At 42.5% G+C, this 14203-nt stretch overlaps 1 protein-coding gene across 2 annotated transcripts in view; it reads right to left on the bottom strand.

The window, feature by feature from the left end:
* Window positions 1-14203, bottom strand: part of scube3 (signal peptide, CUB domain, EGF-like 3) — a 96210-nt gene that overhangs the window by 33549 nt on the left and 48458 nt on the right. For both annotated transcript variants that reach the window (XM_034695239.1, XM_034695238.1), the window contains exons 5-6: window positions 3902-4048; window positions 1668-1784 (exon numbers count right to left, since the gene is read on the bottom strand). In XM_034695239.1, coding sequence (XP_034551130.1) covers window positions 1668-1784; window positions 3902-4048 — 264 coding nt within the window. The remainder of the gene's footprint in view (window positions 1-1667; window positions 1785-3901; window positions 4049-14203) is intronic.

Below are 14203 nucleotides of genomic sequence, written 5' to 3' on the forward strand. Positions count from 1 at the left end.
CAACGTACATCAACCACAGAGACATTGGGACATTTAATATTATATGATCTCATGTATTTAGAGTCAAAGTTCTTTTGTTGTCTTCCTTTAAAGCACACTTAGCTTTCTTGTTTCGCAAAAAACGTCTAATGTATCCAAACATAACAGAACTTTTCAAGGCGGTTACATGAGCACACTAATGCAGCTTTTAAAGTGTGACTTAAAAACACAGCTAAAGTTTCATTATGAGCTGCTTTGATATGTGTTCGTATGGTTAAAATCCAAAACATTTACAGCCCTGGTGCACAGTAGCGCTGCCCTACTGAAGGTCTTTCAGCGGCCTTGTCACTCACCCTCCTGTCAGTGTTTCATTTGGCAGATTGTTTGTTTTATTGAGGTTTTATTAACTAACAGAGTGTCTGGGAAACGGAGCGCCCCGGCGTCAACCGCAGAGCAGCCCTCGCTCCACCTCTGTAACCCCAGACTCTAAAAAGGGGTGAGCAAGAGGTTTGAACTGGCGGCCTGCTCCTAATCTGGCACACCAAACGTACGTTCGCCCTGCCTCAGGAACAAGACAGGCTAAGACGTATAATTTGGCTGTGGTCAGTTTTGTGGCATCCCCCTGGCCTAGCAGGGTATGGGAATAATGACAGGTTGGCTGAGCAGACCTTGACACAGGTCTGGCTCTCATCAGGGCTGTGGTAATAAAGGGATCCAAAACACTGAGCTAATCAGCCGCCATCCAAACCGGGCTCTTCGACTTAACAGCCACTTAAACCAAGCATGTAGCAGCTTCCAATACTCTAATGAAAATATGTCCAATTCAACTCACTGAAGCTTCAGCTATAAAACCCACGTTAACAACACTTCAAAACGTCTGCAGTACTGGTTTAAATGTGGTTGTCGTGGATACAGAAGCTATTAATTACACTCTGGTTAAATAGGCGGATCAAATAAAGACCAGCCTGCATCAACGGTCAGTTTCAGATTTCCACCTGACCAACTTTACAGTCAGTGTTCCATGATCGTCGATGAAATGTGCAATTCTGCATGATTAAAAGCAATCACGTCTATCGAAACCTGTGCTCTGACTCTACGGCGCCTACAGGTCACATCTGATGACACACTGCCCTTCACAACGGCTCAATATGCTTGAGTAGCTGAATGATTTTTACTCAACTTAAGTCAACTGAGGCAAACACTGAGAAATGTCAGTGGAAGGTTAGGTCAGGTGTGTGTGAGTTAATCCCCAATGGGAAGCAGTCGAGGAATCGACCCAAGGGCTAATAGAAGGTGTGTATCTGGCTGCACGGCTAGTAGACGGAGAGGAACAGGGAGAGCTGATGCACAGTGTCCAGTGAAGAAGAGGAGGAGGTGGAGGAAGGGGAGGAGGAGGAAGTGAGGCCGAAGCAGGTGCAGGAACTGAGGGGTTACTGGAGCAGCAGCGGCAGCAGCAGAGGACGAACACAGGGTAGTAGCCTTTTGTCCTTGTATGTCACAGATCAAGGTTTACAGCTACTGTCACAAGGCCTGCAGCCCAACTTTTATCACTATAAACTTAATTTCAAACGTTAATTAAATTTTCTGTAGGAAATTGGGCACCAAGTTAATTTATGGTTCTACATTTTCTCATTCCAAAGCTATTATTTTGTTGCCCTTGGTAGTTGTATCGGCATGAGATGACTCACCTACACAAGTCTTTCCATCGCTGTGCAGGACGAACTTCATGTGGCACGAACACTTGGGGCCGTGATCTGTCTCCTCGCAGATGTGCTGGCAACCCCCGTTACCATAGTTGCACGTTACTATCAGAGATTATATTGTTAATATACAGATGCATGCAGGATAAAAAACACACTCAGTTTTAAAAAAAAATAAAGATTAAAAAAAGGGTGGACAGAAATATGACATGAAACAAAAGCTCCTCATCTGGAGACTTAATATCACATAATATTTATTACAGAATGATAATATTCCAGCCTCAATTCAGGCTGCATTTGATCTGTGGTTTGAATGCTTTAAAGGTACAGTCTGTAGAAATGGGAATATTGTTAACCATCATGATAAGTTTGATCCTCCATTTTTCAAGATTTAACAAAAAGGCGTATCAATATAAAGTCTTTCACACACAATAACCACCCTCTTCTTCTTCTTACAACCAGTGCATTATTGTCTGCCTGCCTGCCTGCCTGTCTGTCTGTCTGTCTGTCTGTCTGTCTGTCTGTCTGTCTGTCTGTCTGTCTGTCTGTCTGTCTGTCTGTCTGTCTGTCTGTCTGTCTGTCTGTCTGTCTGTCTATCTCAGCTAAGTTAATGAAAACAAAATTATTTTTATATTCAGGTGGTTAGACACTAATTTAAACATACTTATAAATATCATATTCCATTTCTACAAAGTGGGGAACGACCTAGCATCCCGCTTTGCTGTAAGGTTACTGGTTGTGGTAGTTGCTGATGTCATAACGTGTTATTTATTTCCTTATTTCCTTTACTGTATATTCTGTACTATGGACAGGTTGACTGTAAAACTGAATTGCCCTTCAGGGACTAATAAAGTATTCTGAATCTGAATCTGAATCAATCAATTAATCAATCAATCAATCAATCAATCAATCAATCAATCAATCAATCAATCAATCAATCTATCTATCTATCTATCTATCTTAGCGAAGTTAATAAAAACAAAATGATTTCATATTCAGGTGATTAGGCACTAATTTAAACATACTTATAAATATCATATTCCATTTCAACAAAGTCTGTTCAACTAAACCCTACTAAATTCTGCAGACTGCACCTTTAAGGAGACATAAGCCTCCCATTGTGACAAATAACTGGATTAATAAATTCACGAGTCACAGGTCAATATATATTTTACAGCATGTAAAAGTTTCTTAGCAAGGTTACTGTTCAAATTAAAAAACACAGCTAGTTAGATCAAAGGCAAATCCCTGCACCATAATGCTCCATATTAATTGGTGTATCTCTGCTAATTGTATTTACAAGCTTCACTTTCACTTTGGCTTAATTCATGCACGACTCCTAAGAGGAGCTGAGAGCTCGTTTCCTTTCTTTCCTGAGGTGGCTTTAAGCACGAGGCTGAACTTGCTCCTTCATTATGAGTCAGATAAGAGTGTAAGCCCACAAGCCTAAGAATAATTTTTCATGCATTTCATTAATTCTGCAAAATGAGCAAAAAGTGAATACATTTTTTTTTATCATTTATAGTGACATAAACAGACTCATGTCAGTTTCACATTTATAATTAGGAGAGTATGATTTCTGGTGTCAGTGTGCGTGTTCATGGGTGCGTCTGTCAGTGCAAACGCATTTATGTGCTGACGGGCGAAGGGAGCATTAACCTCTGCAATTTTAACACACCTGTGATGACAGAGTGAAAAAGAGCACGCTTCCACCGCCATCCTGTCTGCACCTTACCATCCCTGCGCCTTTTTGTCCTTTTCCTGGGCTGTCACAGAGAAACTATAGAATAACACTTCTCCAATCCTTATCCAAACACAGACAAATCCCCCATCAGCCCCAGCCCCGGCTCTGACAGGATGATCTCGGTTGCACAGCAACAGGAAGTGTGCGCTGTCCATCAGAGTGGTCCCCTTCGTGTAACCTCCACACTTGCCCTGGTTGTGTAAATGATCGCTCCTTGTTTGATAAACATGTTTTTCTTTACGAGGATGGTTCAGGAGATTAGTCACGGCCTGGTAATGTAACATAAATGTCAGTTAGCTTCTTCTGTTGGAAGGCATTTATGGAATGAGTGTAATTACCCATCATCAGCAGGTTTCTACCCTGATAACCTTTCACGAGGAGACTATAAATCCTCCCTCTCATGGCTTTCCTGTTTGTGTGCCTGTGAATGTGTGCACTTTACAGAAGGAGAACCATGCTTGAGGCTGATACTACTTACATTTGCAGTCCTTCATGTTACGGGTGAGCTGGAATCCAGGCCGACACTCGCAGGAGATGCCACCTTTCTGTGTTTCCCTGCAGATGTGAGCACAGCCGTGATTTTTGTCCATGCAGGTGGGTCCTTCTTTTGTGCCTTCTGGTTGCGCTGCAAAGAAAACAGCAACATCAGGAGAGTAAGTTTATCTTTCAAAAAGTGCCATACAGATTACACACGTTCTTCAAAACCAAAGACCATTCAGTGAAAAACATTGAATAAGATATCACAGAGCTGGCAGGAAGAGTAAAAATGTTCAAATGCCTGTCACGCATCCCGACCCTGAGTAACATCTATGCCTACTGCTGGTGACTGACATGCCCAGTACCCCCTTACAAAGGTTCAAGCGCTTGTTTAAACATGCTCTCTCTGTTAGGCTAATAAAAGGAGGGCTGCCGACAAAAAGGATAAAACTCCCAGCAGGAGCTGATCCCCTAGACCTGTAATTTTAATTGAGGTAATCCCCCATAAAGAAAAGAAAGGAGGAACACTCTGAGAGGAAAAAAAGTCTAACTGCAGATCAAAAGAGGCCTTTTCATGAGTCATCACGGTTGACTCACAAAACGAAAATATGATTTAAAAAAGTTCATAACTCAAAGTTTCTGAACATGGCACACAAAGATGCATAATTTCTGCTTGATGTATAAATGCTTGATGAGCGACAGCAGAAACCTAGCATGCATTTCCATGTCTTGAGACCCTCCTGTCATGAATTATTACACAAAACGAATGCAATGTTGCTCTGCTCTGCGATAACACCGCCGCTTTTGCGAGAGAAGACTGATATTCGGCTCATTCGATGTGAAACCATGCCACGGCTGCAGACGCAGTGACAAACCCCAGCTCTCAGGCTCATTAAAAACCAAACACATCTCTCTCCTTTCCCTTCTCTTCTGGTGAAGAGGGAGGCAGTGAGCACGGAGACGTCTCCATTAACGTCTCGTTAAATCTGCCGTCGCACTGAAGGGTGTTTGGAGGTCTAACTTTCTTAATTAGCTAACTTTTTTTTGCTATAAATGTAACAATTTGCATATGTGTGTAGAAATGTCAACACCTAGCGAAGCTCAAATAACCCTGTGGACGCTTTCCTTAAAGAGGAAATGTAGTGAGTGAATCTTGACAACCGAGTGCCATCATATGTTTCCTCTCTTCCTGCCTTGAGGGCTACAAGATGCAACAATCAGCTTGACAGAGATGGCGTTTTCACATTATTAGATCCTTACTTATTCATCATGTGCTGTAATTACCTCAACCTGAGCCTCCCCTAACTATGCCCTCTTGTTTTCCACATGTTTTGCCAAGAACTCAACCTGCCCCCTATGTATTTCTACTCTTAGCTGAGATCTATTTTGAGTTTTCTTTTCTTCAAGTAGCTGACAAGGCGAGTTTGACAGACAACTCTGACCTCCTGGTTAAATACTTTCCATCACTTTGAGTCTGTCAGCAAGTGTCACAAGGTCACACAATCCTCTCAGACTGTCTGCCTGAGCTCTTGTCGTTCTTGCAGACACGACAAGCTATCAGACACCAACTTCAGCAGCAGCAGAAGCAGCCGCCATCCGCGCCACACAAAGGCTCAACTTAGAACAAACACATGGCAAGCGCTCCTGCTCTGAAGGCAAAAAAGAGAGGGAAAAAAAAGCACAGCAGGACTGAGTGAAGTGACCATGAATGAGCAGCAACAGAGCAGCGGCTGTAAAGTGCTGCAAATTTCACAGCGAGTCATGTGGATATTTAAGTAGGATGTGGAATTCAGTGCTCCCTTTCCTTCGCTTTGTGTCCACAGAGGGCAAAAGCAAGGAACAGACATCTATGAACTTAACAGGGGATTGAATTTCCAACTAGATAACCCCAACGGACTCAAGATTACTTACTAGGGTTGTATTATGCATCCCAAAACTCACTTCACTCCCTCTTTATTTTTATGCAGCCCCACAACCCAAATGCTACAGACCAATCCATCAATACCACGTCGGGCCAGAACCTGGGCCTTCATCTCTCTCAGGACCAATAAAAGCTTAAGTGTTGACACAATGGCCCTTTTCTGCTGGCTGAGGCGAGCCATCATCCACTATGTGCTGTTCCCTCTAACTGGCTCCAGTTTTTATCATTACCAAATGATGGGGAGCAGAAAGAAAAACATCCTTTGGTGAGGAGGTGGATGGGAAAGAAAACCAGAAAAAAATTTAAAAAACGATACATCACATGTGCTGTGTTCTCCTTAAACAAACTGCTGACCCGTAAAACACAACCCTTTATGAAAAAAAATAAAAGTAAAAACGATCACAGACCACTTTGTAGGCACAAAACTGGACAGGAAATAGAGTCTAAACTGCTGGAATTCAGAAGGAGTCTTCACACATAGCTACCAAGCTACTAACAAATGTGAATATGGGCTTGACATAGACAGGCGTCATCAAAACTACAGCACATGTGGTAAAAAAGGGAACACTGCAATTAACCAAGAAAAAAAAGTAGCAGTGTTTCCTCTGCACAGGAGCCACAGTTTTATTACCCCAGGACAGGTCATGACCCCAGTATCCAACACTAACTGTTTATCCTGTTGCCAGAAGCTAACAAATCCCCTTTTCATGTTGTAAACTTGCTAATAAAAGCAAATGTGTTAAAGGAAAAGTTTTAAACTAGAGAACATGTGCCTCACTGCTTGCTTCTGACTGTGAGATGAACAGAACAAGGCCACTCAAAGAAAATAAATCCACATGAACAGGACTGTGTGGGCGTGTTGTTGTCAGGTTTGATTTATAGCATTCAAACAAACAACCGACCAACTATTAATAGATTCTGATTGAGAAGAAAGTGAGAAGGTTGAAAAAAAGACTAGAAATCTCTTGTTCTTACTTCGGCAGAAAACGATCTTTTTCAATCGATACGTTTTATTACAAGAGCCTTTGAGAAAAAGGCAGGGGGGTGGATCTACAGACAAGACTTGTTTCAGCAGAGTCCTAAATGCTAAATACCCAGGGCTTACCTTTTTCAATTCACACACAAAGAAAATAAAAGCATGATACTCAAGGTGAACCGAGTAAATTATTTTTCGATCTTTGAGGCAGAATCAATTTGTGTTTCTGTCACTGAGTCAGTCACTGAATATGTGAGATCAGCTCCATTGCCTGCGGGACATGACATTAAGTGTGGGGCTACATGCGCTGCATTTTGCAGTCCAGCAAGTTTAGGACAACATGCATAACATGTCAAAGGTACAAAAGTGGATAGCTGTGTGGAAATACTAACTGGACTAATGGCTGGCAATTTTAACTCTCAAGTTGATGAGCTAGAAATTAAAGAGCTGTTTGAACTCTCACAGTACTTTAAAAAATCTACAGATTTTACACTTTTAGTACATCTTAATCATGAAAAAAAAGTTTTGTTTGGACCTTGTGTGCACAGAAGCTTCAGGCTCTGTATGTCTATTTTTCTGTGCCAAGATCTGCCTACAACTAAACTAACAGCAAACTTTCAACCATAGGGCATGCCTTTTATTCATCACACAAGGATACTGCTAAAAAAAAAAAAAAGTTAACATGAGCTCTTCAGCCAAGATGCCGACTCCTGTGATCCTCAAACAAAAGATACAAAGAGGCCACAAGTTCTTCACCACAGCTCTGCAAGCTCTCTTAAACCTGAAAAACCATGTAGTGAAGAGAGTGAAACAATAGGCTTGAAGTAGTGGAAGGCATGCCAAGGGTTTATGGTCTGCTCTGAGTGCTCGGGGCAGTGAAAGGAGGACTCACTGTCCTCGCTGAGCTGCTGTCATATGTCTTAGATGGGAGACGGTCCCCTCTTTTGCTCGACGCTGGCTGGAGAACATTAAGAAGCAAAGCTAGAGGTGGTTGGTTGCAAACTGAAAAGAAGGGGCCTAAGCATGGAGCCACCACACTATTAAAGCAGCATTCCTTCCTCCTAGATAATGGGCCCTTAAAAGTTTTAATAGGAGGATAAAAATGTCAGCGCATGAAATAGACAGAATGGGAAAGGAGCCGGACTGGATTGGGCTGAGCTGCGACGCAGATGGACAGATGGAGGACCGGGCGGCCAGCCGGTCAAGGAAGGAACTCTTCCAGACTCTGCTCATAGGGAGCAGAGAGAGTAAATCCAAGTGCTACTGTTTGGTTTGTTGTGTGAGTGCTGATTTTCTTCAGCTCCCCAAGGTCTTGTTGAGGCTGCTCATTTCACTCACTTACTCAGAGAGGAGCCACTGAAAGCATAAACAACAGGAGAACGGAAAAGACAGGAGAGAGGATTCTAGATGGACACACGTCTCTGCCAAAGTGCTTATAAAATGACTTATATGAGTATAGTGTGCTCCTGAGGAAAAAAGCATATTTAGTTAACATTTGTGCCAACCAAAAGAAGGGATAGTTCTACAGCTGCCCTGAGGGATATGCTTCTAAAGAGTATTTCTGTAAAAATAAGCACAAATACAGTAGATATGCTTGTTTTAGGTTCTTAAGAATATCTATGATTTCTACGATTCTATGTTCAAAGATAATGCTATAAAAAGGTGTGTATTTTGTGTGCTAAAAAGTGTGCTTCAATTAATGTATATGTATGCATTGGTACACAGGTGTATTTGCATAATGTATGCATGCTGCACGCGCATTCATGTGCACCTGCCCATCTGTGTCACAGACAGTTGTGCAGCACCTGCTGGGGACGTGCCACTCTCCCCTTCACTCCTCCTCTCGTTCTATCAAGGTCACCTCACTGTGCAGTCCCAAAGGAGACAGGCATCCTCTCAACACAGGAGACTCCATGGCAAGCAGAGTACTGCAGAGCTCTCTTTAATAAAGGCATACACAAAAGACATGAGGCATTGCGTGTTATTAGAGACGCATTCTTTCCAAAATCAAAGGGGAGAGGCAGCTGAAGAAGGCATCTGTCTGTGCAAAGCTCAGTCTGGCCCTCTGGTTAAAACCATGACAGCCAAGTGTGAGTGGAAAAACCCCACTGGCACACAGGCAGTCCGCAGCAGCATGCTGGGCCAACCAGCTTAGAGATGGCCTTCAACAAACCCACGACCAAAAGGGATGCCCATCTCAAATGAGCTGTGGAGAATTCAGTGGCAAGGCAGCCAACGTTTGCTAAAGCCCAAGCCACTGGTGTATATTTGTTTAAGGGTGGGGGTGAGGGCAGTGGGGGTGCTGGGTTTGGTAAAGTCTGGACAAAGAGGGAAGATGAGGGAAGATAATCACAGAGAGGAATAACCAGAGGGAGACCAGAGGGACAGCAAAGTGTCCCCTATGTCCTCGCCCCTGCTACTGGAGTGACGGAGAGACTTAATAGGTAGCAAAGGGAGCACGAGGCGTTCCCTTTGCTCCACTTCCCAAGAATAGGAAAAGAGCCTGGTTATACGGTTGGGCTGCAGAGCAATGGAGCAGTGACTTCTACACTTGTAAAAACAGTCCTGTGGCCAATGCACAGACAGACAGGCAGGCCGGCCTGCTGGGAAGCAACAGGGGGAACATGTAAGAACCATGTCGGCTTCTACGCAGCAGGACAAATACACAGCAAAGGATAAGAATACATGAGCCCGTAAAACTCCTTTCACAAATACTAATAGTCATACTAATAGTCAAACAAAAATTATTACATAATTTGAATGATGGGAACCGGCGCATGTAGCAGCCCGTTACTACATTAGAATAAAATTTACGACAGTCTGCTTCATGGATATTACACAGCAGGAAACAAAATAATTTAATTCTTGTATGATAGGAATAAAACACAATAAAAACAGGGTTTAAAGATTTTGTGCCAGATTTCATTCAGAAGGAATGTCATACATGGAGAGCATAACTAACTGAGAATATGACAGGACCATTTATTATGGATTTGATCACGTTTATTGGAAAATTCCTCACGCTGCTGCAGCTCTGACCAGCTTAGAAAACACATATCCAGAAGTCAACATGCCACGGTCTGCATCAAAATGTCATAACAACATGTCTGAATCTGCCTCCAGTGGGATTAAATTGAAAATGACTCAGTTTTGTGCTTGCATGCATATGTTTGTGTGCATGTGTGTGTCCACCTCTTCCATTGTGTTCATATTTTAATTGGAAAGGGAGAGCGCCAGAAAGACAGAGAAGAGATTGGCTGCACGAGGGCTAACAACCCCGTTGGGAAGCTAATGAAAGTTGTAAACACAGGAAGAGCTTCTCATTGACAAAGTAAACATTTCGTGGAAATACGAGGCTTACTGTGGAGGAAAGTGCAACGCTTGCATTCACAGTCAGGTCTTATTATTGTAAAACAACAAGGCTACTTTTTTTATTTTACTTTTTTCAAATATGCTCAAATAACTGCAATAACTATGTGTGAAGATGAAATGGAACATAGTGTGTGTTTTGTGGACTCGAAATAACTCATAAACATTGTTTATTAGTTTCAATATTTCAAATAAAGTGATACAAGATATATCTGACACAATGGACCTCAAGCTGCAAACCTTCCTTTCTGTTTATCTGTTATGATCTGCAGTGTTTGTGCAATATGGAGATCAGAGTGCAGTAGCCTATTAACTGATTTTCCTCCGGCAGTAAACAGTGACAGTAAAGAATAAATATGCTCACATAACCAAAGTTTTCTCTGCAATAGACCTTATAAGCTCCCCACACAATAGAGTGCTGCACACTTGACATTTATGAAGGCCAACCAGGAAGAGAGCAGCAGAAAATGGTAAAAGGACGGTACTTCTAGAGTGCTTTTCAAGTATTCTGATTTAGCACACCACATCAAATTCACTCATTCACTGACAGAAGAGAATGCTATGTAAAGTACTAGTCAGTATTAAATAATCCCATTCACACATTCACACAGCGCCCGCCGGCTGTGCAGTAATTTGGGGTTCAGTGTTCTGCCAAAGGACACTTTGACATGTGCACTGCAGAAGCTGGGATTTACCCTACCACTGTGCTGTTGCGGCCCCAGTAGATATGCTACTGAAATTTTCACAGACATTTTGGATGGGGTACATGTGTGAACACAGCCAAATTATTATAATTTTTTTTAAATTACATTTTTGGCTTTTTATTGATAGGACAGCTGAAGAGAGACAGCAAGTGTAGGGAGCAGAGAGCGGGGGAAGACATGCAGTAAATGGTCAACCGGCCGGGAGTCGAACCGGCGACCTCTGCAACAAAGACCATAGCCTCTATATGTGGGCAGTTAGACCACTAAGCCACCAGCACCCCAACACAGCCAAATTTTTCACCTCAACTTTACCTGTAATTTCTCCCACCAGCCCCCAAGTGAAATTCCTGCAAGAAGTTTGGGTGAGGTAACATTCATTGGTGTCCCGCTGGAAGAGGTTACATTCAAGAAAATCCCTGTTCACTTGAGTAGGCAGGGATGATGATGTTTATATCATGCGAACAGAACGCAACTGGTGCGATCTTTTTTGCGTGCGTAGCGAAGCTGCTTCATACTCTTCCTGCTCACCAGCATGTTCCTTTCCCCTCACATAGCATTTGATAAGAAAGCAAAGAACTGTCATCTTACAAACATAACTACCATAGTGTCCTTTACGTCATGCCTTGCCTCCTGAGACAATATCCATGCTGTGAGGGCACCTGCGCTTAAGTAACTCTGGGAAAATTAAGGAGAAGGCTGTCGTGAACTTTACTACAAATTTTCATATGGTCTTTGGCTTCACCATAACATAGCTTCAAGTTTGTCTGTAAACTAGTCTCTCACACACTGCGATCCACAATGAATTAATTTCTCTGTTTTTATACCTTTATTGAGAGATTGAGACAAAAAATACAGAGAAGGAAACTGGGAAAAGAGAGAGTGGGTAGTGAGATGCAGCAAAAAGACAGACAGTTAGTATCAAACTGAGGCGCTTTGAGGACTATGGCCTCCAGTCCGTACATGGGATTTAACCACTAAGCCAAAGTGACACCCAGGGCAACAAATTCCTTTTCATTCTTTTTAAACATCTAATTTCTGGAGGTGTGGACTTTAATTATATATTTAATTTAGTAGAACTACATCAAATAATCTCTAAAGCTTGTGTTAACCACAGGCATTTAACTAAAACCCATTTAAAAGCTACTGACTTGAGTCAAGGGAACCAGAAATGCAAAAAAAACTTTCACTGATTTCCTCATTCATGCAGCACTCCATGTCAGCCACATTTCTGCCATACTGATTGGCAGGTTGATGGAAAATGAAACCCAGAGGGCTTGTTTAAAGTCACATCTATGCCTCGACTTCCTGAACCCTCTCACAATGAATTCTGCAGAGCTCATGATTGAAATTCAAATCACATAATCATGTTTTATGTATCCTGAAGACAGTAAGAGTGATCGCAAAAGTAACAATATGTGACTTACACACCGGGCCATCAGTGCACACTTAAAGTAATTGCCCGACCGGATACCTGGGAATGCACAGGACTAAAATTATGGATGTGTGGGTTGACTGAGCTTGAAATTCCGGGATTCCAATGTGCTGGATCCCGTCTCACGCACATATAGTACGTCCCTGATATCCCTCTACATAAGAAAGACAATAAATCAAAGGCAGAGCAGTGGAACCATTCTTGACCTAAATGGCATTCCTATCAACCGCTAAGCACCTTGGCTGGGATTTCAAAGCCTTTATTTCTTGACTAGGAGAAATGTTTGGGGAGAATAAATGAACTGTTACATTTTGTCCAGCCTGACGATGGAGCCTTCATTTGGCCGGAGTTATTCCTGTTCAGGGGGGTAGGGGCAGGTCTAATAAGAGACAGGCCAGCAGCAGCCTTGTCATTAGCTGAGAGGCTGGCAGACCCCTGCTGCCTAATTGGCACAAGCTCACTACTAACAAGGGCTTCCTACCAGCAGGGAAACAGACTGTTAGCACCACACACTGCAGTGACCAGCTCTCCACTGTCCCCGGAAAAGACTCGCAGAAATTGCCGAGGGAACACCTGACCCATTAACGAAAGAAATGGAAAGCTGATGTCTTTTTAATGAGAACAATAAAGCTCATGAGCAAACTGCACCCCAGGCTTCTCTCTTTAAGAGGAGCCTCGGCAGAATGGATGGAGGGATGCATTTAAACCGACTCGGTGAGGAGTCCAGATCAGTTTTAATTTACAGAGAGATTTTTTTTCCGAAGCCACTTGTGCTTAAGTTTGCAAGGAGAGTGAAATTTACAACAACTCTGCAGGGTTATTGTCCAATAACTCGCATAGCCAATTCCTCACTGCTTCCATTTTTCCTGCAGACACACACTGTTGTAATAAGAGGAGTAATAATAAGCAGATGAGCTGTTTTCTGTCTGTTAGTCTTTCAAAAGTAATGAAACAATGATAGGGAAGCTATCTGATGTGTGAAGGAAGTTTATAGATTTATGGCAAGCTTTAATCCTTGATCCAAATGGGTCTCATCTGGAAGCAATAAAGACAAAATTAATATGAAAATGGAAGATTAACAGGAACCGGAGAGGCATTTGTGAAGAAAGAAAGAAGAGAGGAAGTGAAAGAGAGACTGGAGCGTTACTCAAAGTCTGCTCCTGACAGCACTGATATAGTAGTCGTGCTTTGAAACACACGATCCAGCTCTTCACTCCACTCAAATAACACTGCGTTTATGAAATGTAAACATTGACAGTTCACTAGGCCAGACTGATCTCATAAGCCAGACGTCCAAGATCCTTGGTTCACCGTCCGGGAGACCAAGGAACACCACGGTCTAATGACTCCCAGCGTGAGCAAGTTATCTAATAAAGACAGAGGAGAGAGAGGAAGAAAAGGCAAGAGATAGAAAGACTCCGGGATCCTGCTGTACCTCCATGCTGTCAGGGCTGCACACAACAAAAAGATCCACAACACAGTGTCATCCCCGAGCCGAGGAATCAGTAGACAGCTGGATAATTACTCCTTGAATGAATGTGTTTTGCAGTAGTGATAACAGCTGTTCATTTTCTCTAATGTTGCTTTTCTGAGCAATGGACCGGTACGCAAACACAAAACAGACACATTGGTCATTGTGACAAACAACAAGCGAGCAGCAGCAAAACACAGAGCAGGGCAGGGAACAAAATCAATGGTATTTAAATGTTGGAGTCAATACTGCAGCGGCCAGCAGCTAACTCTGCCTCTCTTTACGGCCTAACTGTAAATTTAAGCTATATTTGCTGAGACATCAATTTCTGTTGTGAATTTGTTGTAAACATTAGGGCTGAATGAAAAATATATTCAGGTTTCTGCAACAGTAGTGCCTCTTAGTGAGTCTTCTTTGGAGTAAGTACATT

This window comes from Notolabrus celidotus, chromosome 11 (genome assembly GCF_009762535.1).
Source record: "Notolabrus celidotus isolate fNotCel1 chromosome 11, fNotCel1.pri, whole genome shotgun sequence".
Classification (NCBI taxonomy): Eukaryota; Metazoa; Chordata; class Actinopteri; order Labriformes; family Labridae; genus Notolabrus; species Notolabrus celidotus.